This window comes from Mizuhopecten yessoensis, unplaced genomic scaffold (genome assembly GCF_002113885.1).
Source record: "Mizuhopecten yessoensis strain PY_sf001 unplaced genomic scaffold, ASM211388v2 scaffold6111, whole genome shotgun sequence".
In the NCBI taxonomy this organism is placed as follows: domain Eukaryota; kingdom Metazoa; phylum Mollusca; class Bivalvia; order Pectinida; family Pectinidae; genus Mizuhopecten; species Mizuhopecten yessoensis.
This window is the reverse complement of record NW_018406385.1, coordinates 264,005-291,600: the sequence shown is the minus strand read 5'-3', so window position 1 is coordinate 291,600 and position 27,596 is coordinate 264,005. Positions and strand designations below refer to the sequence as shown.

The following is a 27,596-nucleotide window of genomic DNA, read 5'->3' as shown; positions in this document are numbered from 1 at the left end:
TTTACTGCTAGAGTTACTGTCTTCACTCTGACCTAACTTACTTGCTTTACTGCTAGAGTTACTGTCTTCACTCTGACCTAACTTACTTGCTTTACTGCTAGAGTTACTGTCTTCACTCTGACCTAACTTACTTACTTTACTGCTAGAGTTACTGTCTTCACTCTGACCTAACTTACTTACTTTACTGCTAGAGTTACTGTCTACCTCTGACCTAACTTACTTGCTTTACTGCTAGAGTTACTGTTGACATCTTGGGTGCTAGCCATCAGTTGTCGTTTCATGGATTGCTGAAAATGGAAACACATGAAAACCATTTCTGCATTAGTAATAGTTCTGGAACCTATGTTATTTATTTATTTATATATAATACAGTCTATAAATATATAAAATGAATGTTTGTGTGTTAACATTTTGCCCTAAATTAATTGACTTGACCCGAACAATGCAAACATCTCAATACTGGAAAAACTTCCACTTTTATTGTATAATAATAATAATAATAATAACTCAAGTTTCTTATATACCACTTTATCACAATCTAGTTCGTAGGTTGTCTCAAAACGGTTCACAAATTATTATCCGTGGTTATAGGGCCTTTGCAACCAGCGGATACCTTTCTTAACTCCCTTGGGAGCATACAGCCGGAGCTGCCATTTCAGCGCTAACAGCTAGCATTCACCAATTCTAGCGCTGCCCAACCACATACTCATTTACAGCTGAGTAGACTGGAACAAGCAGAGTGAAGTAACTAGCTCAAAGATACAACACAGTGCTGTGGTGTGACTTGGACCCGCAACCCTTTGGTCACGAGCCCGGCGTCCTACCACTAGACTATATAGCTACCGTGCGTCCTGTAACTGTGCAAAAAGAAAAGATCTTGCCCAAGATCTCGAGAGGGAATCACGCGATCCATTTACTTACCGACATTATCCCACCCACTAGGTCTGTGGTCATTGGGTCTTCATCGGCGCGGAGTTGCTGTGCTAGAAACGGCGAGTAGAGCTCACTTGTACGTAGGATCTCGAGTACACGGTCTAGGGCCTGCACAACTGTAATAGGGCTGTTCTCTTGAGCTGCATTTATTATGTTAATTACCTGCGCAAGAAATCAGGTTAAAATCATTTCAGTGTTCCTGACAGCTTATACAGGTAATTTTATCAAGATGAAAGGTAACTAATTATCTATCACATGTCAAAATGCAATGTACAAAAGGAAAATATTCTACAATTATCGAATAAATCAAGAGGCTAAAGATGTTTACATGATATAAATAACGGTTTTTTGTCCGACTTCCATGCTTTACATGTCAGTAAGCTAATGGACAAATATCATGACTTTAATTTAAGCATTTAGTTCTTCAGAAGAAGTTGCTTGCATAATTTACAATTTGAACCTTGTGACCTTGTTTTCCTTACAGCATGTAATATTTATTAATAATGATTATCTGCTTGCTTAATGTATAAAAGTGATTGTAAGCCTTTGTTTTGATTTCACAATTATAACTAATACTATTATCTATATGTTGTAAAGCGCCTTAGAGTAATATTACAAATTATATACGGCGTTATATAAATGTTGTATATTAATATTATTATTATTATTAATATTGCATCCTCAAATGTCAAAATAATATTAAGTGAAACTGGAAAATGCTAAAATAAGAAAATGCAATTGCAACCAGAAAAATATTGTTTATAAAAACTAAGGAAAACTGTTTTTAACAATACAAATCAAATTTGAGAATATTAATGTTGTGGAAGTGTGATATGGACTGGAGACGATGTAGTGAACCCATTATTCACAACAGGAAGCTAAGTATTATATACTCTACTGATTCGACAATACCCATGTCTGGTAAAAAGCCCACCCATATTTACTGCAGCACAATAGCCAACAAATACTGTATCCTGTAAAGCTTGAGCACCTAATCATCTGTGTTGGGACAGGATGACCACCTTGTCTTACTGCTAGACAGAAATGATGTGTATGTAGCTATGGATAGTATAGCTAGTTATTAACTGCTGTCTCGATGGACCAATCAACACCTACCTTGGTTATTGGTGCTTCTATTGTCATTGAATGTATTTTGGTTATAGATTCTCGTCGCCGAGGGAAGCCATACACGCCACCTGGAGAAAATTAATTACAATTTATATCTATATACTAAATATAATTTCATGTAGGCTTGTTTTCTTATCGAAAAAACGATGTCACATTTGCAATGGCATATACGTAGTTATAAACTGTGTCGCATTTTCTGTAAGTCACATTGATATCATGCAGCTATGAAATGTGACACATTCTCTCTTGGTCAGAATGACTTAGCTATGAAATGCGACCATGACCTCAGAATTAATGCCCATTAATTGGTTTTCTTTAGTATCTTAGAATACCCACCATTGACAACACTGTTGTGTGATACCCACCATTGACAACACTGTAGTGTGATTCCCACCATTGACAACACTGTAGTGTGATACCCACCATTGACAACACTGTTGTGTGATACCAACCATTGACAACACTGTTGTGTGATCCCCACCATTGACACCACTGTAGTGTGATTCCCACCATTGCCAACACTGTTGTGTGATGCCCACCATTGACAACACCGTCGTGTGATACCCACCATTTACAACACTGTAGTGTGAGTCCCACCATTGACAATACTGTAGTGTGATACCCCCCATTGACAACACTGTAGCGTGATTCCCACCATTGACAACACTATTGTGTGATACCAACCATTGACAACACTGTTGTGTGATACTCACAATTGACAACACTGTAGTCTGATACCCACCATTGACAACCCTGTTGTGTGCTACCCACCATTGACAACTCTGTTGTGTGATACCAACCATTGACAACACTGTATTGTGATACCAACCATTGAAAACACTGTTGTGTGATACCAACCATTGACAACACTGTATTGTGATACCCACCATTGTCAACACTGTAGTGTGATTCCCACCATTGCCAACACTGTTGTGTGATCCCCACCATTGACACCACTGTAGTGTGATCCCCACCATTGACAACACCGTCGTGTGATACCCACCATTAACAACACTGTAGTGGGATTCCCACCATTGACAACACCGTCGTGTGATACCCACCATTAACAACACTGTAGTGGGATTCCCACCATTGACAACACCGTCGTGTGATACCCACCATTTACAACACTGTAGTGTGATGCCCACCATTGACAACACCGTCGTGTGATACCCACCATTTACAACACTGTAGTGTGATACCCACCATTGACAACACTGTAGTCTGTGTCCTTAAATCTCTCCATCACTGAGGTATCTGTTGTAGTTGTCTTCACGGATATAATGTGTGACACTTGCCTAGAATGGCAAAATAATGCAGATGTAAAAATAGATTAGTTATTTCACAGATATTTCAGGTTGAAATAAAATTTACAATTTTGCAATAACTGATTCGAAACATATACACAAATCTTCTACTCGTGAACCTAGACTTGGCCAAAACTGGGCAAAAAAACATTTCTTGCTTTAATACTTTCATTGAATATAATTTGACAGATCTCCGTTATATAGTAGTATATTTGATACATTATTGTTTTACCCCTGATTTACTCTCTTACCAAACTTACCATGTGGGGGACAAACTTACCATGTGGGGACAAACTAACACTGTACTGACAAACTTACCCTGTAGAGACAAACTAAACATGTGGGGACAAACTTACCCTGCATGGACAAACTTACCCTATGGAGACAAACTAACACTGTTGGGACAAACTAACACTGTGGGGACAAACATACCATGTGAGGACAATTTATCACTGTAGGGAGAAACTAACCCAGTGAGGGACAAACTAACCCAGTGAGGGACAAACTGACCCAGTGGGGGACAAACTAACCCAGTGAGGGACAAACTGACCCAGTGGGGGTCAAACTAACCCAGTGAGGGACAAACTAACCCAGTGGGGGGCAAACTAACCCAGTGAGGGACAAACTGACCCAGTGGGGGTCAAACTAACCCAGTGAGGGACAAACTAACCCAGTGGGGGACAAACTGACCCAGTGGGGGACAAACTAACCCAGTGAGGGACAAACTAACCCAGTGGGGGGCAAACTAACCCAGTGAGGGACAAACTGACCCAGTGGGGGTCAAACTAACCCAGTGAGGGACAAACTAACCCAGTGAGGGACAAACTAACCCAGTAGGGGACAAACTAACCCAGTGAGGGACAAACTGACCCAGTGGGGGTCAAACTAACCCAGTGAGGGACAAACTAACCCAGTGGGGGGCAAACTAACCCAGTGAGGGACAAACTGACCCAGTGGGGGACAAACTAACCCAGTGAAGGACAAACTAACCCAGTGGGGGACAAACTAACCCTGGTGGGACAAACTAAACTTGTGATGACAGACTAACCCAGTGGGGGACAGACTAACCCAGTGGGGGACAAACTAACACTGTGGGACAAACTAAACCTGGTGGGACAAACTAAACCTGTGGGGACAAACTAAGCCTGGTGGGACAAACTAAACCTGTGGGGACAAACTAAGCCTGGTGGGACAAACTAAACCTGTGGGGACAAACTAAGCCTGGTGGGACAAACTAAACCTGTGGGGACAAACTAAGCCTGGTGGGACAAACTAAACCTGTGGGGACAAACTAACCCTGTGGGGACAGACTTACCCAGTGGGGGACAAACTAACACTGTGGGACAAACTAACCCTGGTGGAACAAACTAAACCTGTGGGGACAAACTAACCCTGGTGGGACAAACTAAACGTGTGATGACAGACTAACCCAGTGGAAGACAGCCTAACCCAGTGGGGGACAAACTAACCCTGGTGGGACAAACTTAACCTGTGGGGACAAACTAACCCTGATGGGACAAACTAAACCTGTGGAGACTAACTAAACCTGTGGGGACAAACTATTCCCTGTGGGGACAGACTTACCCAGTGGGGGACAAACTAACACTGTGGGACAAACTACCCCTGGTGGGACAAACTAAACATGTGGGGACAAACTACCCCAGTAGGGACAAACTAACCCAGTGGGGGACAAAATAACACTGTGGGACAAACTAACCCTGGGGGGACAAACTAAACCTGTGGGGACAAACTACCCCAGGAGGGACAGACTAACCCAGTGGGGGACAAACTAACCCTGGTGGGACTAACTAAACCTGTGGGGACACACTAACCCAGTGGGGACAGACTAACCCAGTGGGGGACAAACTAACAATGTGGAACAAACTAACCCTGGTGGGACAAACTAAACCTGTGGTGACAAACTAACCCAGTAGGGACAGACTAACCCAGTGGGGGACAAACTAACACTGTGGGACAAACTAACCCTGTCGGGACAAACTAAACCTGTGGGGACACACTAACCCAGTGGGGACAGACTAACCCAGTGGGGGACAAACTAACACTGTTGGGAGAAACTAACCCTTTTGGGAGCTCGAGAAACTTACCCTGTGGGGACAAACTTACTTTTTTGGGACAAACTTACCATGTGGGGACAATCTAACCCTGTGGGGACAAACTTACACTGTTAGGACAAACATAACCTGTGGGGACAAACTTACCATGTGGGGACAATCTAACCCTGTGGGGACAAACTTACACTGTTAGGACAAACATAACCTGTGGGGACAAACTTACCATGTGGGGACAATCTAACCCTGTGGGGACAAACTAACCCTGTTGGGACAAACTTACCATGTTGGGACAATCTAACCCTGTGGGGACAATCTAACCCTGTGGGGACTAACTTACCCTGTGGGGACAATCTAACCCTGTGGGGACTAACTTACCCTGTGGGGACTAACTTACCCTGTGGGGACAAACTTACCCTGTGGGGCCTAATACAGGACTAAAATGACAGTGAGAAGGTAATATCTCTCCATTTTTTCTCCGTGTGTAGTAAGTTCCTTCCCAATACTGTGGAATAAAAAACACATAACAGAACATTGTTTACTGGTTAAGTTAATAAACAATGTAAGGGTCCAAAATCAGGAGTGTCCCTCCACAAAAGGAGAGTTGGCAAATATGACGTTACTAGTCAACAGTGTCAGCAGGTGTGAGATCAGCTCTCCTCTGCTAAAACTTATGCAAATGAAAGTGTATATATAAATCTGAATCTTTGAATTTGTCCATGATCATTTTACTTTTTTCAATTAAAGAAATAAAAAGACATATTTCCCCAATTCTCTTTTTTTATCAAATACATAATTGCTACATGAGAAATGTAACATTGACTCCTCTGCCATTTGTGTGAATGAGGCAGAACTCTGTAACAGAACCTTCTACAATAACAGGTCGGCAAGGAAGTCCTATTAGTCCTTTAATCAGGTGATGAAGATCTAAAGTCCAAATATAACAAAATCGCCTTGTATGCACACAAAAAATGAAAACCTTAGCCAGCTAGCATAGAGACTAAATGTTAATTGCACGAAGGGGTTGACCTCTCCTTTCTCTGAAACAATTAATTTGATGCAAAATGCAAATATTTGTCAATACCTTGAAATGAAAAATATTTGTTATAGAAAAAGCAATGATACTTTTCTTTATTTGAAAATTGCATTGAACAAAATTAATCAAAGTATCAGATGAATTAATAGATCAAGTTATGCCATATTTCATATGAAATGAACACGGTAGAAGTATGTTTGGTGTATTACCTTTCCCTTTTTGAGTTGGGTATTTATAGCGTCCTGGAGATCTGGTTTGTTGTGGTCATTTTTCGTTACTTCCATACAGTCTTTTTCCATCACTTCCTCACTCCCGTATCCCATGAGCCTCTCCCACGCGTGATTCACGTACTGGAAAAACAAGGCAATTTGAAAACAAGAATACTGCAGCCCGAGATTGAAGGAGCAAGATATATAGGACGATAGTCAATTCGTTGAATGTAGGTACATGTAAATCAAAATGCTATGTAATACCCAAGAAACAAGCCATTCCGATTGATGTGTCTTGCCAGTGTGCCCCGCTTTGACCATGAATGCACATATCAGTTAAATAAATTCAATGTAGACATCCAGCATTTGATACATGGGTTGAGATGTTCTACCTAAGATATCGATGCATCTATGGTCCAAGTTTGGTTGGTCTAGCACTTAAAGTTTCAGAGAAACTTACTTAACAGCGAAAGACGGATTGGGTTGAAAAAAAGAGGGAGGCCTTATGCGCAGAGAGACTGAAGTTCAGTAAGGTAAACTTAAACGCAAAAACTTAATGTTGACACCGCCGCTGTCACCGGAATAGCAACACCTTTAAGTCTCACTTCCACTACTTCGTGGCAGCGAGACAAAATGTTGGGCAAATGAATACAGAACATGAAGCACAGGCTTCATAAGATATATAACAACAGCAATTTTGGTGAATGGAAGTGAAATAACAAGGAAATCAAGCTCCTGACCAACCCATGATGTTTCTATGGTAAAATTTTCATTGATCCACACCTTAAATTTTTCAATAAACTGAGCTAAATACAAAACTTTTTTAAAATTTAAATTCTGATGATTTCACTTAATATATTGCATAAAATTTGATTGAGTATTTAAATATTAAATTTTTAAATTTCAAATATAGTATGAGGATTTGAATATTCTTGAATTAACATTTGAATTTCAGATTGGAAAGATATTTACATAATTTTCAAACTTTCAAATCTTTCAAATTCAAATTACATTTAAATTTAAACTTCCCTTAGGAAGATCATTACATCTGTCAAACTTTTACATATTTCAAGCCTTAGGACAATGTATGATTTTGGTATTATATTTTCCCTAAATCCAAATTGATTAAAGTTCAAAACTAATTTGATTTCAAAATTGCTGATTTTGTTATTTTGAAAACTTCCCAATACTTGTTATGAAATATTTCATTTGTGTTTTTATTTATGATTGCTATGCTTACCATTTGAAATTTGTACCAATTCATGAAATTCCGCTTACTTTTCTCTTGGAACCTATAAATTAATTTTTTAACAAACTTAATATCAAAAGAGAGTCAGTCTCATGGGGTCTGAGACATAATGACTCCTTTTTAAGTTGAAAATCTGGTACAATTCAGAGGATTGCCTCTGTGGGTACTGGTTGTATACATTCCCCGATAAAAGCGTCAAAATGAACTCCAATGGAGTGCGGACAACATGTGTAGCCCACGCTCCTTTGGAATTTAAAAGAAAATCTGTTTAAGTACTGGTAAATACATTTTAGAAGGAAGTGCCAAAGATGTGCTTGATGATTGCTAAGGAAAAACTCTTTGACACCTTAACAAAATTGCTTCAATTTTCATTTTTTTTTTATCTCTGTTGAAATAGTTTCAAATATTAATGGCCTGAATGGAGAATTGTTCACAGCTTTCCCCCTTTATGCATAGAACAAGATTCCATGTTTTAAAAGTAATTCTTTTTACTGTAGAATATGAAGACAGACAACAGACATCTCTATTCTGACTCGTTACTTAAAACATTTCCAAAGCTAGGAGTTTCTGGAGCATCAAACCATGCACTTACATTTCTCGTAATACCATTTACATATTTAACACGTTTTGTCTTCCAAATCTGTTCCGAAAAGTTTTTTTGATTTTTTTTTTAATCCTTTTTTGACTGATGACCGCGTTACTCTGTAACAACTTAAAAGTTTTAAAAAAAATAGGTTAGTCTGGACTTTCTGATAACTATACAAAAAAGACGTATTTAGTTGCCATAGTTACCTGAATTTCGTGGTCATCGCTTGCTATCTCCACAGCGTCTGAGACATTGTCAAGAGCACAGAAGAGAGCATTGGCGGCACTTAACTGTAGCTGTGTCCGTACCTCGCCGTACTCCAGACACAGCAATTCATTGATACAGGCACTCAAGTTCTGATTCTCTACAACTCTCTGTAATTACAAATGACATCATGTAATTACTCAAACTGATTCTCTAAAACTCAATGAAATTACAAACTACATCATTTAATTCCCCGAGTTCTGATTCTCTACAACTCAAATTAATTACAAACTTCATCATTTAATTACTCGAGGTCTGATTCTCTACAACTCAAATTAATTACAAACTTCATCATTTAATTACTCGAGTTCTGATTCACTACAACTCAATGTAATTAAAAACTACATCATTTAATTCCCCGAGTTCTGATTCTCTACAACTCTCTGTAATTGCAAATTACATCATGTAATTTCTCAAACTGATTCTCTAAAACTCAATGAAATTACAAACTACATCATTTAATTCCCCGAGTTCTGATTCTCTACAACTCTCTGCAATTACAAATTACATCATTTAATTACTCGAGTTCTGATTCTCTACAACTCAATGTAATTACAAATAACATCATTTAATTACTCGAGTTCTGATTCTCTACAACTCTCTGTAATTACAAATTACATCATGTAATTACTCAAACTGATTCTCTACAACTCAATGTAATTACATGATGTAATTTGTAATTACAGAGAGTTGTAGAGAACCAGAACTCGAGTAATTAAATGATGTAATTACTCGAGTTCTGATTCTCTACAACTCAATGTAATTACAAATTACATCATTTAATTACTCGAGTTCTGATTCTCTACAACTTTATGTAATTACAAATTACATCATGTAATTACTCAAACTGATTCTCTACAACTCAATGTAATTACAAATTACATCATTTAATTCCTCAAGTGGTGGTTCTCTACAACTCTCTGTAATTACAAATTACATAACATAATTGCTCAAGTTGTAATTCTCTACAACTCTGTAATTACAAATTGCATCATCTTATTGTTCAAGTTGCGATTCTTTTAAAACATCTCTCCGTCATTACAAATTACATCATAAAATTGCTCAAGTTGTAATTCTCTGTAACTCACTGTAAATACAAATAACATGATACTGTAAAGTCCTCCATCATTTGAACTCTTTTGGATTCCTTTTCCCTACTTACCATTCCTGACAATTAAGTTTGATATTTAATGGAGGATGTAAATGAATAATCACACACACAACAGGTCACTCAAAGTGAGGTTTTTTAATTACTGAAAACAGCAGAAACTCATCTCTGATTGCAAAATTTACCCAGTGCAGTATTTGATAAAATAATTTAAAGTAATTAAGACAAGATATTGTCATAAGATTCAGAATATGTAAGTTTAATATAAACTGACTTACTTTATTAAACCCTGCCTTAATAAGAGGTAGAACGGACGGTTCGTCTTTATCTGTGGATCTGCAAGAGACAACGTTAACATGGCCATGATACCTGAAACAAGTCTGTATAGGAAACAGTGCAGAAAAGAGGCTGCAGTGACCCATTTTTAATTTGTCACATGACAAACCTTTTGACCATGATGTACAGATCAATGGCCTTGAAACCCGTCTTCCATTAGGCTTAAGGCCGAGGTCAAAGATGAAATAGAAGCTGCTGCACTGCTCCCAAATGCACACATAGTGCTTTCTTATGAATGGTGTACCCAAAAACTAAGTCTTTACAAAAGAACTCTTGAAAATTTAAGTTGTTTATTTTTTTTAAACTTTGACCCCTATGGTGCCAGCTTATTTATTGAAAGTGGGTCAAAATCATGTGAAAGAACCAACTTGAAAGACCTTAATTCATTCCAGCATACTGCAGACCAAATATCATGACCCTAGCGTTCTTGGTTAATCAAAAGAAATTCCTTAAATTTTTCACTATTTTGAACAGTGTGACTTAGAACACTGGTCAAGGTCATTCATTTGAATCTTTGATAGCTCTTTATTCCAACATTTCAACACCAAATTGTTCTCCTCAGTTATTCAAAAGGCTCTGTCTGAAGATTCTTACCGATATGATCCCTTTGATCTTTGTGGATCAGGGTCACTCCTACGACAAACTCGTTCAAAATAGAAAAAAGTTGCATTGCAGCCATCTCGAGTCTCAAAATAAGCATGCTTAATTCATTGAGGGGTCATGAGAAACTTACATGAGAAGGATCCTACCAGTGCAGTGCTTCTTGGGAAATAGCAATAACAAACTTGAACTTTCAAAATCCACGATAGCTACCTGGCAGCCAACCGGTTCTTCCAAAGAATCTCCAAATGTACAATACACAACAAGAACTAAATCCCCATCAACTGAAAATGCTTCCAATCAAATTGGTTGAAATTTTCTCTGTAGTTATTGGGAACCATTTAAAGACAAAGTTTCCAGACAACGGATGGCAAAAGATAGGATTACCTCAATTACCCCTTGATGACAGATGCTGGACAGACGAACGGATGCCAGACGACGGATGCTATGCCATGACATATTCTTACTTTCCCTAATAATGGGTTGGGTTTTACAATGTGTATGATGGGAGAACTTACAATCGTTTCATTACAGCTACAATGACTGTATGCTGGCTGGCCTTTGTTGCCCTCATGGACCTGAAATAAAAACAAAACAGTTAAAACACATCAATATATTGCACAGAATTAAATAATTAATTTCATTCATTTCATGAATTTCCTTTCTGGCGATTACCGAATAGAAGTACAGACAGCAACATGTATTGTCGTCTCTCAAGAAAAAAGTCACAAGCTTTTTTGTGTAAATTGTATTTTAACTCATTCACCCCTGAAATTTCACAATGAACAATTCCAACCTTTGAATTGGAATAGTTTAATCATGTGTCCTCAGGGGTGAGTGAGTTAAGCATCAGTGACCTTGACCTTCGATCAATGACATTTATCAAAACAAGCATAACAGTGACGTGTCAAGAAATATGGCCTCTAGAGTAACGACAGTAAGTGTGACAGTGATTTTAATAATAAGTAACAGCAGCCTTGACCTTCCCCGATGACTGCATTCAAGGGACACAATTACGGTGAAGTTTTATGAAAACCAGCTCTCATGAAATACTGCTGCTGATTGATGATAAGGAGTGAGATGGTAAAATTCTATTTTTAGTATCAGTGACGTTTTCCTTTGATTGATGATAACCACATTCAAATTTGTCCAATGTACCTCCTAGGCGAACATAATTTTAAAGTTTCATGAAAATCATTTCTGAAATATGGTCGCTGGAGTAATGAAAGGGAACGTAACATACATGTGTTTATGGAGAGATATATATCAGCGAAATGCTATATATCCTCCAACTCTTTGTAGTTAAAGAACAATTAAACTTGATAAACAGGTAGTGTTTTTATTGATGAACGTTATTGTGTAGGGTTAAATCTTCTTTTCTGCCCCTTGACATCATCTGGATAACCGTATCTCCAACGTTATCACTTACGAGACGACCATGATAAAAGTCTGCTTTTTAAGCCCCTGCAGAATCAAAAGATTTACATTATATTCCTTTACTGGAGGCACAGGAAAGACTGGGGTCTGCTGTCTCCATAGCAACACGTTGGACCTCTGTGCATAGCTGTCAATCTCCCTCATTTCGACCAAAATTTACCAATTTCCCTCAAAACTCCCAATGATCTCCTAGTTACTGCAGGGTGTGTGTGTAATGATCATAACAGATGTGTCTGAATCAAATGAATGCTTTTTGGGTTATTTTGATCCATAAAAAGTGAAAGATAAATTGAGCAAAGCAGGTTCAATCGCATTTCATGCACTTTCTTCCTCATTGGAAATGAGAATTGAGGTAGATCTCCCTAGTAAGAGGTTTCAGTGGTTGAAACCTAAACTGTCTGTGTTTTCTCCACTAATGTAGAGTCTAGTGACCATAACCTAATTGTTACATTTTAATCTGTGGGTCAGCACATATCTGGTGGAGCCCTGGATGATTGTAAGATGGTAACTGGGTACTCTAAGGTAGATGTGCTTTTGCAGGGTTCCAAAATTTTAGTGGTAACATTTGATTTTTGATATCATGGCTATTAAACTTGAAATTCATGTAATTAACAGATCCCTCTAATCTGATTTTTTTAGCAAATCCACTAAAAAATAATCATTCCGTAACATTTTCTGTGTAGCTATTTATTGATAGAGTATTTGCATTCTTCGACCTTTTTGTACTGGAAATGTGCCAGATTTATTCCTCCATCATTCTGTGAATCAGTAAGGAATTAGACTTCGCGTACGTGTGTTCAGCGGCGATGACCTATAACTTCTACCCTATAAAATATGCAGAACCATATTCAAGAAAGTATAATGAATGGTCGAACGTCTGCAAGGTCAGTCACCGCAGGCTTAAATCTACTGTATGAATGGACGCCAGCCGTATTGGTCTCAAGAAACTTCATCACGAACAATTATGTCGAGCAGAAAATTCATATACATGAAATTCCATTCATGACAAGCTTTTGACCTTCACTGGCTGTCGCTGACCTTTATCTGGGTCACACTCTGACATTCACCGTGCTCTAACAATGCGCCAAAGTTATCTGAGTGCCACATATTGATTGACAATAGAAAACTCAATCAGATTTGATATTTTTGTTAGGGGGCCTCATCAATGTTCTCTCCAGTCGCTCTACTGCCATCACCAGAATATCTATCTTTCCAAATCACACGTATGTCAGACCGCCCCAATGTTGATATGAAAGAATTTCTCCTTCTTTGTGCAGGTCAACAATGATAGTAGCTGGTCAGAGAACTATCTTTTGTGGTTTGATGAAAAAGCTAAATTCTAACTGAAATCCTAAGGGATCTTAACGCTCTCACAAGTTCACAGCCTTAACTCATTGAACTCTTCCAATTCAAAGGTTGGAATGGTTCATTATAAAATTTCAGGGGTGAATGAGTTAATTAAATTGTAACAAAGAAGAACAGATGATCGCAATGAAAAATAACAGTACTGGCTTTTGACCAGAATCATGAACTGATCATTTCAAATTTCAATCAAACAACCCATGTTTGGAGTCAATCTGACTTTTAAATATACAAAAAAAATCACTACTTGTTAATCCTTGAAATTGTGTATCCTGATACCAATTAAAGAATAGCACAGGCTCAGTAACCCTCCAAAAGGCCTTCACGTTCTTGATGGTTCATGCTCAATAAAGGTTTTAATGCAACGTGTCCTGGAGCCATTCGAATCGCAGCCTTTCTAAGCCGCTAAGTTCTACTTGAATCAACAAGATTTATCAATCTTTTCAGCTCAAATACAAGAGACTTGTTCCTACAATTAATTCCAGCTGAATGGCCGATGTGATTGTATATGCAGTCTTTCTGTGGCCGACTTCAATCTACCAGTCGTGTACGTAATTCGCCGAGATGAGCTGCTGATTTTGTTGAACAATTTGCTTGCAATCAGAGCAAGAAACCAGGCCAGCAGAATTGATCACAGCAACATTTTATATGTCTAGGCGATCAATAGCCATTTTATGTTGACAGAAGAAATCGTACCCTTTACATCACCCTAGGGAAATTTCAATTATCCCATGAGTGGAATTCTAAAATATTTCAACTTTTTTATCACAAACCAAGAAAAGGTTAATTGTCCCGTCTATTAACACAGCATTAAGACAACTATTTTTCAAGTTTAGAAGACTCTTTAAACGGTTTATTCTAAGTCAAATACTTAGATACTGGTGAAGGTGGAGGGAGATTTGGCGCTGTTTATTAAGACTCTGGCCTTTTATGCAGATCGCCAGAGATCCATTCCGTAAGTTGACATAGCGTAGAAATTATTCTGGTATTCCAACAGTTACACAAGTGGAGAGTATAGTGGTCTGGAGTGGGTGTTACAGGGTCTGTGCTGAAGCATTCAAGGGAGGTGTCGGTATGAAAAAAGATGATGTTGGAAGCACGCGGTCCTACCACAAAACAAAACTAAACATATATCCAACATGCACCCATGCACACATGTGGAGGTTTTAGATAGGTGGCATAGGGCTAGCCACAGTGACCTGGGTGTTGACTTCGAGACTCTTAAATACAAACTCGTCCAAAGTATTCTTCATACTTGACAATGTGTCAACTTTGAAGAAATGAAGTTGGTATAATAGAGCGGTGACATTGAATCACAATTGAATGGGAAGTGATGGAATTGAATGGTATGGAATGCGATGGGATGGAATGGTACGGAATATGATGGGATGGAATGGGACAGAATATGATGGGATGGAATGGGACAGAATATGATGGGATGGAATGGGACAGAATATGATGGGATGGAATGGGACAGAATATGATGGGATGGAATGGGACAGAATATGATGGGATGGAATGGTACAGAATATGATGGGATGGAATGGGACAGAATATGATGGGATGGAATGGGACAGAATATGATGGGATGGAATGGGACAGAATATGATGGGATGGAATGGGACAGAATATGATGGGATGGAATGGGACAGAATATGATGGGATGGAATGGGACAGAATATGATGGGATGGAATGGGACAGAATATGATGGGATGGAATGGGACAGAATATGATGGGATGGAATGGGACAGAATATGATGGGATGGAATGGGACAGAATATGATGGGATGGAATGGGACAGAATATGATGGGATGGAATGGGACAGAATATGATGGGATGGAATGGGACAGAATATGATGGGATGGAATGGGACAGAATATGATGGGATGGAATGGGACAGAATATGATGGGATGGAATGGGACAGAATATGATGGGATGGAATGGGACAGAATATGATGGGATGGAATGGGACAGAATATGATGGGATGGAATGGGACAGAATATGATGGGATGGAATGGGACAGAATATGATGGGATGGAATGGGACAGAATATGATGGGATGGAATGGGACAGAATATGATGGGATGGAATGGGACAGAATATGATGGGATGGAATGGGACAGAATATGATGGGATGGAATGGGACAGAATATGATGGGATGGAATGGGACAGAATATGATGGGATGGAATGGGACAGAATATGATGGGATGGAATGGGACAGAATATGATGGGATGGAATGGGACAGAATATGATGGGATGGAATGGGACAGAATATGATGGGATGGAATGGGACAGAATATGATGGGATGGAATGGGACAGAATATGATGGGATGGAATGGGACAGAATATGATGGGATGGAATGGGACAGAATATGATGGGATGGAATGGGACAGAATATGATGGGATGGAATGGGACAGAATATGATGGGATGGAATGGGACAGAATATGATGGGATGGAATGGGACAGAATATGATGGGATGGAATGGGACAGAATATGATGGGATGGAATGGGACAGAATATGATGGGATGGAATGGGACAGAATATGATGGGATGGAATGGGACAGAATATGATGGGATGGAATGGGACAGAATATGATGGGATGGAATGGGACAGAATATGATGGGATGGAATGGGACAGAATATGATGGGATGGAATGGGACAGAATATGATGGGATGGAATGGGACAGAATATGATGGGATGGAATGGGACAGAATATGATGGGATGGAATGGGACAGAATATGATGGGATGGAATGGGACAGAATATGATGGGATGGAATGGGACAGAATATGATGGGATGGAATGGGACAGAATATGATGGGATGGAATGGGACAGAATATGATGGGATGGAATGGGACAGAATATGATGGGATGGAATGGGACAGAATATGATGGGATGGAATGGGACAGAATATGATGAGATGGAATGGGACAGAATATGATGGGATGGAATGGGACAGAATATGATGGGATGGGATGAGATAGAATATGATGAGATGGGATGAGACAGAATATGATGGGATGGAATGGGACAGAATATGATGGGATGGGATGAGATAGAATATGATGGGATGGAATGGGACAGAATATAATGAGATGGAATGGTACAGAATATGATGGGATGGAATGGGACAGAGTATGATGGGATGGGATGAGATAGAAGATGATGGGATGGAATGGGACAGAGTATGATGGGATGGGATGAGATAGAATATTATGGGATGGAATGGGACAGCATATAATGAGATGGAATGGGACAGAATATAATGAGATGGAATGGCACAGAATATGATGGGATGGGAAGGGACAGAATATGATGGGATGGAATGGTACAGAATATAATGGGATGGGATGGGACAGAATATGATGTGATATGATGGGACAGAATATGATGGGATGGAATGGGACAGAATATGATGGGATGGGATGAGATAGAATATGGTGAGATGGGATGAGACAGAATATGATGAGATGGAATGGGACAGAATATGATGGGATGGGATGAGATAGAATATGTTGAGATGGGATGAGACAGAATATGATGAGATGGGATGGGACAGAATATGATGAGATATGATGGGACAGAATATGATGGGATGGGATGAGACAGAATATAATGGGATGGGATGGGACAGAATATGATGAGATATGATGGGACAGAATATGATGGGATTGAATGGGACAGAATATGATGAGATGGGATGGGACAGAATATGATGAGATATGATGGGACAGAATATGATGAGATTGGATGGGACAGAATATGATAGGATGGAAAGGGACATAATATGATGGGATGGAATGGGACAGAATATGATGAGATATGATGGGACAGAATATGATGGGATGGAATGGGACAGAATATGATGGGATGGAATGGGACAGAATATGATGAGATATGATGGGACAGAATATGATGGGATGGGATGGGACAGAATATGATAGGATGGAAAGGGACATAATATGATGAGATATGATGGGACAGAATATGATGAGATGGGATGGGACAGAATATGATAGGATGGAAAGGGACAGAATATGATGGGATGGAATGGGACAGAATATGATGGGATGGAATGGTACAGAATATGATGGGATGGAATGGGACAGAATATGATGAGATGGAATGGGACAGAATATGATGAGATGGAATGGTACAGAATATGATGAGATGGAATGGTACAGAATATGGTGGGATGGAATGTGACAGAATATGATTGGATGGAATGGGACAGAATATGGTGGGATGGAATGTGACGGAATACGAGGATGGGAGGCAATGGGATGGGACGAGATGGGATGAGAGGCAATGGGATGGGATGGGAGGCAATGGGATGGGACGAGATGGGATGAGAGGCAATGCTCAGAGCAAGACAGATATGCATGGGGAGCAAGACAGATATGCATGGGTAACACTATGTGCACCCCCTCAGCTTATGGGTGGTTGGTGCAGTGGATAGCGCAATCGACTTCCACAGCTAATCTGATTGGACATGAAATGGTATGGGGTCACCTTCCCGACCACGGGGGTTCTCTCCGAGTGAGTGATTAATTTCATTGAGTAACTTGTTTTAAAATTGTAAAGTAAAGAAAAATTAGATTTAAGCTGGTGTGGGGCATCAAATGATCATGTAAAGAGTAAAAGTAAAAGTTGAGGGTTAAATAAGACGCTATAAGATGCCGGAGGGTTAAATATACTGAGGTGAGTACACTGAGGGTAACATTAGTTGTCCGATACAACAATGGCGTTCACGGAAGCTTCCATGTACAGTTTTCAAACATATTAATACTGACATTTTGTCAATGCAACTATCGACAGCGTCCTATTGAATGGAATTGGCCAACTGATGTTTTATTCAATGTGGCCTAAATTGTACACCCCCTAGTTTCCAGTCTGAGAACCTCAATAGGACCAGGGACTAATCTGCATTCAGGAGGTATCCCACGCTTAATGAGAGTTGGCCTGCAGTAAAATAAGACACTTGTACTGAAGCCTCTACATCATTAAGCTGGATGGGCGATTTGTCGGCATCACCTCACACAATACACTAGTGCTTCAGACAGCCACAGGCCATCGGGCTAATTAATGGTTCAACCATGTCTATAGTATGACCAGCTTTACATCGGAATCACACAAAATATACATCTAGATATTTATGGTTAAAATACACATGCATCTAACATATATGCATGTAACTGTTCAATCTAGGGGTGCACAGCAGTGTAACAGGAAACATTTATTTAAGATACTGATAGCAAGCTCAACAGCTAGAATCATTGAAATGAAACTGAAATACACTTGTCTGATGATGTTGAAAGCTGTTATTTTTCTAAGAATTAAGAATATTTTGAAAATCTTGTATGATTTAAAAAGCTACATTTTTAAGATTTGGAAAATGCCCTTTTTTCAGAAATACCAAAAATACAAAGTTTTCAAATAATTCAGGTATTGAACTTAAAATCCATTCATAAAAATCATTCAGACATTGAATAAAGAATGATTTTGAATATCATTTAAGGAAAAGGTCCATTGGGTCTGTAAGTTACTGATGAATTAACCTCACTCAGGTAATTAATGGGAATCCTAACTGTAAAAACATTAGCCTAACTCATATACATATATAAATGTAATTAAATATAGTTTTCAAACATATGTTAATTACAGATCGCAAGATATCTGTTTTGCATAAGAAAAGACAATCATATAAAAATTATTGTGAATTTTCCATTTTAATTTAACACCTGTCAAATAGCATACACTTAAAACAAGTTTGTGGGTTCTTCAAAAGAAGGTATTTGAAGTTTTTGACATATTTGACCCCTGTGACCTCGAGAATAGTTCAGTCATTCTGTTAGCAAACTTTGTTGTGTCCCATCCAGGGAGCTAACAGTCAAACATCATGACTCAAGGCCTTTCAGTTCTTCAGAAGAAGTTTTTTTTTGGACATATTCGACCTCTGTGATCTTGAAGGTAGGTCAAGGTCATTTTGTTCACAAACTTTACTGGGCTCCATCCAAGAAAGCCATCAGCCAAATGTCATGATTGTAGGCCTTTTAGTTCTAAAGAAGAAGTTGGTCATAAAGGAAAAGTTGATAATGGACAGTGGACAGATGACAGATGATAGATGATGCACTATGGCATAAGCTCAATTGGCTCTTCAGGCAAGGTGAGCCTACAAATCACATTAATAGGGTTCATTCCTAATACGCAAAATCAAGTCCCTGTGAGTATGCTATTGAATTGCTATTGATGAAAAATTTATTTATGGTATACTGCTTTAATTACTTTACTTGTGAGCAAATTACCGTGGAGATAGAATTAGCTTTAACCAATTCCAAGTCTCCCCTGAATATTTCAGAAATAATGTATGTGTACTGCTACTTACTAATATTTCATCTCAAAATACCAGATTTCAGTTTCTGGCAAGATTTATTTTCTTCTGATAAACAGATGTTTCCTCCTAGTATGAACCATTGTAATTGAATCTGAGGAATCTAAAATATAATGCTGGATATTTAGCCAAAAATTAATTGAATCCCCACTACTTTTCCATGTTTTGACAGCTCCTTTTTCTTTCAGCTATCTGATCAGGAATCCCCATTACCTTATAAGGTAATATTTTTACCAAATTAATTTAAAATTGGAGAAGTGGTTCTTGAGAAGAAGTCTTTCAAGAAAACAGAAAATGGATGATTGGCGGCAATTGTTATACCTTGCTAATGGACCAGGTGAGCTAAAACATTGGTGGACGACAAACCGAGCACCAGATCTTATACTAAAACTGTGCCAGGTAAGCTGAAATTATGTACCTACCTGCAGAGAGCTTCTGCATCAAAATGTTTATTATTCCTGTTGTCAATGATGACCACATCTGGATGTTTGTCCAGGAAACACTCCAGAGCACCCTCAGCATTGGTGGCGATACAACACTTATAGCCGATCTTCTCTGTGGCCCACCAATAACCATCACTCTGAGCGTCCTCCTTGGCAAACACCAGGAGTATCTGGAAATGATAATAATAAAAATGTACAGACAACCTCTTAGCTGTAACTTTATAACTATAAATTCACATTTTAGTCCTTGACTCACGAGGACACATATTTCAATTACATCACACAAATAAGTTGTCTTGCAGTAATTCAGGAAAAGTAAAAAAAATACATGCCCATGATGGTCATGAATGTTTAGAGAATTTTGAATTTATTAAGATAAAATAGGACATTTTATTCATGACCTTTGCATGAATAGCAGATTCATGAATACTTTATCAGGAATATTTATGACTTTCATACCAATAATACTCATGAACATCCATGATCACATGAATTCAATCAATTGCTCTTAATTCATGAATATCCATAAAGTGTTTTACTCATTAAATCAAAGTTCAAGAATATTTATCAAACATGCATGAATTTTACAAGAAGCATTCATGAATCTCATTCATTAACCATTCATGAATACTTTATGACTGAAGGTTTATTATTTAAATTCTGTCATTACTCCAAGTATATTGAATATTGAACCTAGCTCAGACTTAATAATACCAATGTTGAACTTTGACAATGCTCTTTGAAATATTTTGCCTCCATTTTCCAATGACATTTTTCCAACAGAATATTTTAAAATGTTAACTAGAATTTGGTAAAGTGTAAAGAAGAGAGAAAATATTTTGAGAATTTGCTTTGAAAATTCTGTCTAGTCTAATCTGACAAAATTACTATAATTTCTTAGAGGCAGCCATTCAGAGAGACAATGCCATTTGTTGCTTCTCATAAATGACAGGTGTATATTAATTAAAACAATCTCTTTTTGACAATAATTTTTTGAAGGATTTGATAAAAGCTATATGTTGATATTTAAATCCTACCGATTAGTGGAACTGTTGAGTTAACTCGGACATTTATGATGGAGAATTTGAGTACAAAAACTAATCACATATCCTTAAATGTCATTATTTGCCGCGATCTGTGCCACTGACATTTCTCTGATACAAAATAAAGCTCAGTCTGTACCCAATCACCTGGGATCATCCATCACAGCCTTTCCACAAAGCATTCCAATTTCATGATGTTGATATGATAATGACTTCCACTTTATGACTCAACATAATATTGTGACATTTACAGTAAATTATTGTATCTAGTTTGTGAGTGCATCAGTGCAGATGATATACAATACAATCTACAGTATACACATCAGACAACAGGATATTATTACAAAGATCCACACACGAATGCCTGCTCGTTCCAACATCCATACCTGCTAATTAGTTCTCAACAATGAATTTAAGGTCAAAGATGGTCAAAACGAAAGGTCATACCTGGTTACTGCAGGTAATTTCAGTATGTGATATTTTTTTCGTAGGCATCAGAATCGGAAATAATTAGTGTTGCATTTAAACTATCAAGTTTTGCATTTAATATTCTTGTATGTGTTTTTTAAGGAGTATATCAATATTTATAGATTTGAAAGGTGACTTCTACACATTTTTAATATTTGGATAAGCAGTGAAATGCAGGAGATTCAAAAAATTCTACGATCTGTGCAGCCGGTCATGTAGGTCAACAGCAAATATGATAGCAGGGACTTGTCAGGTATGAACATCATTTAAAAGCTCAGTTTTATGTCTTCAAATTTATAGATCTAATGTCACGTTTCACATCTAATTAAAAAATATTTTAAATTCCAATTATGACAGATTATATTATATTGTTGTGATATTAACTCATTCACCCCTGAAATTTCATAATGAACTATTCCAACCATTGAATTGGACGAGTTTAAATGTGTCTTCAGGGGTGAATGAGTTAATGAATCAAACATTTTGCCTGACAGTGTTGTGTGACTGGGTTACGACTACAATAAGGATATTCTGTGTTTCCCTTCACCGAGTTACTATCACTAGTACATTGTTGTGTGACTAGGTTACGACTACAATAAGGATATTCTGTGTTTCCCTTCACAGAGTTACCATCACTAGTACAGTGTTGTGTGACTGGGTTACGACTACAATAAGGATAATCTGGGTTTCCCTTCACCGAGTTACCATCACTAGTGCAGTGTTGTGTGACTGGGTTACGACTACAATAAGGATAATCTGGGTTTCCCTTCACCGAGTTACCATCACTAGTGCAGTGTTGTGTGACTGGGTTACGACTACAATAAGGATATACTGTGTTTCCCTTCACCGAGTTACCATCACTAGTACAGTGTTGTGTGACTGGGTTACGACTACAATAAGGATATTCTGTGTTTCCCTTCACCGTGTTACCATCACTAGTGCAGTATTGTGTGACGGGGTTACGACTACAATAAGGATATTTTGTGTTTCCCTTCACCGAGTTTCCATCACTAGTACAGTGTTGTGTAACTGGGTTACGACTAAAATAAGGATATTCTGTGATTCCCTTCACCGAGTTACCATCACTAGTGCAGTGTTGTGTGACTGGGGTACGACTACAATAAGGATATTCTGTGTTTCCCTCCACCGAGTTACCATCACTAGTACAGTGTTGTTTGACTGGGTTACGACTATAATAAGGATATTCTGTGTTTCCCTCCACCGAGTTACCATCACTAGTACAGTGTTGTTTGACTGGGTTACGACTATAATAAGGATATTCTGTGTTTCCCTCCACCGAGTTACCATCACTAGTACAGTGTTGTTTGACTGGGTTACGACTATAATAAGGATATTCTGTGTTTCCCTCCACCGAGTTACCATCACTAGTACAGTGTTGTGTAACTGGGTTACGACTAAAATAAGGATATTCTGTGTTTCCCTTCACCGAGTTTCCATCACTAGTACAGTGTTGTGTGACTGGGTTACGACCACAATAAGGATATTCTGTGTTTCCCTTCACCGTGTTACCATCACTAGTGCAGTATTGTGTGACGGGGTTACGACTACAATAAGGATATTTTGTGTTTCCCTTCACCGAGTTTCCATCACTAGTACAGTGTTGTGTGACTGGGTTACGACCACAATAAGGATATTCTGTGTTTCCCTTCACCCAGTCACCATCACTAGTACAGTGTTGTGTGACTGGGTTACGACCACAATAAGGATATTCTGTGTTTCCCTTCACCCAGTCACCATCACTAGTACAGTGTTGTGTGACTGGGGTACGACTACAATAAGGATATTCTGTGTTTCCCTTCCCCGTGTTACCATCACTAGTGCAGTATTGTGTGACGGGGTTACGACTACAATAAGGATATTCTGTGTTTCCCTTCACCGGGTTACCATCACTAGTACAGGGTTGTGTGACTAGGTTACGACTACAATAAGGATATTCTGTGTTCCCCTTCACCGAGTTACCATCACTAGTACAGTGTTGTTTGACTGGGTTACGACTATAATAAGGATATTCTGTGTTTCCCTCCACCGAGTTACCATCACTAGTACAGTGTTGTGTGCCGGGGTTACGACTACAATAAGGATATTCTGTGTTTACCTTCACCGAGTTACCATCACTAGTACAGTGTTGTGTGACTAGGTTACGACTACAATAAGGATATTCTGTGTTTCCCTCCACCGAGTTACCATCACTAGTACAGTGTTGTGTGACTTGGTTACGACTACAATAAGGATATTCTGTGTTCCCCTTCACCGAGTTACCATCACTAGTACAGTGTTGTTTGACTGGGTTACGACTATAATAAGGATATTCTGTGTTTCCCTCCACCGAGTTACCATCACTAGTACAGTGTTGTTTGACTGGGTTACGACTATAATAAGGATATTCTGTGTTTCCCTCCACCGAGTTACCATCACTAGTACAGTGTTGTGTAACTGGGTTACGACTAAAATAAGGATATTCTGTGTTTCCCTTCACCGAGTTACCATCACTAGTACAGTGTTGTGTAACTGGGTTACGACTAAAATAAGGATATTCTGTGTTTCCCTTCACCGAGTTACCATCACTAGTGCATGTCTTCTATCATTGTGTGAATTAGGTATGTCACTCTGACAAATTATGTTCATTAGCATTTCCTGTCTGCACTGAAATAAAAACGCACTGCACCAATCAACAAGTCGCCGACACCACTAAACAACAACTCACTTCTATGCTATTAAACCTGTTTGCTTCAACAGAAGGAGAAGAATTTTAAAGATCTACTTTGATTTTCCTTTTTGGGTCCTACCCATCTGCCCTTTAGCTTTGGGGGGGGGGGGGGGGGCACCCTCTGTTAAAGTCCCCTTCCCCAAACAATGCTCCAAACTAACTTTATTTAAAATCTAAACAGTCCTTCTAGATCAGTAGCATTTTAAAGACAAAGCTCCATTATAACCTAGAGATGATATATAGCACTGCACGTTTGAGAGCATTATGATCACAAGGTCCTTTGGGTCAGAAGAGCTAACACAAGGTCCTTTGGTCCAGAAGAGCTAACACAAGGTCCTTTGGTCCAGAAGAGCTAACACAAGGTCCTTTGGTCCAGAAGAGCTAACACAAGGTCCTTTGTGCCAGAAGAGCTAACACAAGGTCCTTTGGGTCAGAAGAGCTAACACAAGGCCCTTTGGGCCAGAAGAGCTAACACAAGGACCTTTGGGCCAGAAGAGCTAACACAAGAACCTTTGGGTCAGAAGAGCTAACACAAGGTCCTTTGGGCCAGAAGAGCTAACACAAGGTCCTTTTGGGCCAGAAGAGCTAACACAAGATCCTTTGGGCCAGAAGAGCTAACACAAGGTCCTTTGGGCCAGAAGAGCTAACACAAGGTCCTCTGGGCCAGAAGAGCTAAACATTTAAATAAATGTACTATACTTGAAGTTGAAGATAATTTCATCTGTTAAACTACTTAAATTATTTAACATGTGTACCAAATTTCATTAACATCAGCTGAGTTAAAGTAGATGTGTAGCTAAACTTAAAGTTAAATCAAATGGAGGAAATGCTCTGGACAACCTGTCCATTTAACCTGTGACCTTTAATTTGGTGACCTATATGTTGACCTTTAGTGTAACTTTGAATTTTCAGAAGATGTACATATGAAAATATTGATTAATATTGATGACCATTTTTGCCTATGACCTTTGGTGACCTATATGTTGACCTTTGCTATAAATTTACATTTGTATACGACTTGCATATTGAAAATACAACATATTGATTTAAATTTATTTAAATTTGACCTTTGACCTTTGGTGGCATATATATTAACCTTAGGTGTAAATCAACATTGTTCTAGATACCGGTATGCAACAATTTATCATATCAATTAAAATTGATGAACAAATTGACCCACAGCAATTGGTGATCTATATAACTTTGCTAATATGCCAAAAAAAATGTATATAAAAGATATACAATATTGAGTGGTATTACTTAACAATTAGACCTATGACCTTTTGTGACCTGTATATTGACCTTTGGCATAATTTTACACTGTAAAACGAATTGTACATGAAATGCATACCCCATTGATAAACATTGAAGACAAATTTGAACTGTGACCTTTGCTTGAGGACTCCTGTATTCATCTTTCAAATTGTATAAATTCAGTGACGCTTTATCATATGGTGTAATTTAAACTAATGAAATCCACAAATGACAGATAATGATGGCGATGGCCCTGGAAATTTGGCTCTTTATGGACAACCTTACTGTTATCATTGATGTTGATTTTCATTTTCTTGCTCTAAGCCAGCCTCCATCAACAGAAAGTTGTATACTGTTGAAAAGAACTCACATGAATGTCATATGAATGTGATTTGAAAGTCAAGGTAGCACCTTAAAGTGGTACATTAGGCCTTAACTCATTCACCTCTGGAGACACATTTGAAGTCTTTCAATTCAAAAGTAAGAATAGTTCATTATGAAATTTCAGAGGTGAATTATAGGTTATTGCACGAGTGGTCTCTTTGAATATGAGGGAACACAAAACAGGGTTTCAATTGTTTTATATTAATATCTCATAAGCCTGAAATAGCAAACCTACTGCCAGCAAAAAAGGCAAGATGCAGAGGGTACCATTGATGGAAAAGAATGGTCATGCAGTGCTGTCCTTTTCAAAATTGCAGCCAATTTAGAAAAATAATGCCCTTAAAAGCATCATCTGCAAAGGTTGCAGTGAGAAGCTTTGAAAATAGCTATATTTTAATAAAATTAAATAATTGCTCCAACCAACTGAGCTATCTTGTCAAAAAAAGTGCATGTTCTTGTCAAACTGTGGTACAGTTATATTACAGATTATCCAAAACAAAATAGGAGAGGTTACTGTACGCATAAGAAAACTCTTCTGCGGTGGGTTTGGTTTGGTTTGTTGGTGTTTTACGTCCTATTATACGGCTATGACCATTTAAGGATGTGCCAGGTTTTGGTGATGGAGGAATGTCAGACACCTTAACCACTTAATTGGCCACTGCAGCCCCTACCTCTAGGGTGGGACAGGGATCCTTAATTGGCCACTGCAGCCCCTCCCTCTAGGGTGGGACAGGGATCCTTAATTGGCCCCTGCAGCCCCTACCTCTAGGGTGGGACAGGGATCCTTAATTGGCAACTGCAGCCCCTACCTCTAGGGTGGGACAGGGATCCTTAATTGGCCACTGCAGCCCCTACCTCTAGGGTGGGACAGGGATCCTTAATTGAAATGCCTCTTTCTGCTCAGCACCCTGATATTGTTGTTCTTTTTCCCATGTTTGTATGAAAATGCTGGGATGATGAAGGTTACAGACATGTCACCCTTGATGTTATCCTTGAATTATACAGACCCCTGTTGCTCAGGGTTGGTTAACTTCAATGAGTGGTCAGAGAAAAATTCAAATTTTTACCAATAAGAAACAAAGAATTTCAAAGCAAATTTAATTCTTAAAACTCATCAATCACCTTTGTCTCAACCATTCTAGAGCAGTGTAATGATATTGGACGTTCTTAATTTTTGTTTTATTCCTATATAAAAAATTTTACGTTTTCTTCCACCAGTGGTTAAGTTGAGGTTAAGACCCAA

General features: G+C 38.5%; 1 protein-coding gene across 5 annotated transcripts in view; it reads right to left on the bottom strand.

The window, feature by feature from the left end:
- The window catches only part of LOC110451499 (high affinity cAMP-specific and IBMX-insensitive 3',5'-cyclic phosphodiesterase 8B-like), a 144,659-nt gene that overhangs the window by 17,602 nt on the left and 99,461 nt on the right, over positions 1–27,596 (bottom strand). For all 5 annotated transcript variants that reach the window (XM_021499547.1, XM_021499548.1, XM_021499546.1 and 2 more), the window contains exons 3-12: positions 20,456–20,646; positions 11,344–11,403; positions 10,168–10,225; positions 8,724–8,891; positions 6,683–6,823; positions 5,854–5,942; positions 3,268–3,359; positions 2,050–2,129; positions 922–1,095; positions 221–287 (exon numbers count right to left, since the gene is read on the bottom strand). In XM_021499547.1, the coding sequence (XP_021355222.1) occupies positions 221–287; positions 922–1,095; positions 2,050–2,129; positions 3,268–3,359; positions 5,854–5,942; positions 6,683–6,823; positions 8,724–8,891; positions 10,168–10,225; positions 11,344–11,403; positions 20,456–20,646 (1,120 nt within the window). The remainder of the gene's footprint in view (positions 1–220; positions 288–921; positions 1,096–2,049; positions 2,130–3,267; positions 3,360–5,853; positions 5,943–6,682; positions 6,824–8,723; positions 8,892–10,167; positions 10,226–11,343; positions 11,404–20,455; positions 20,647–27,596) is intronic.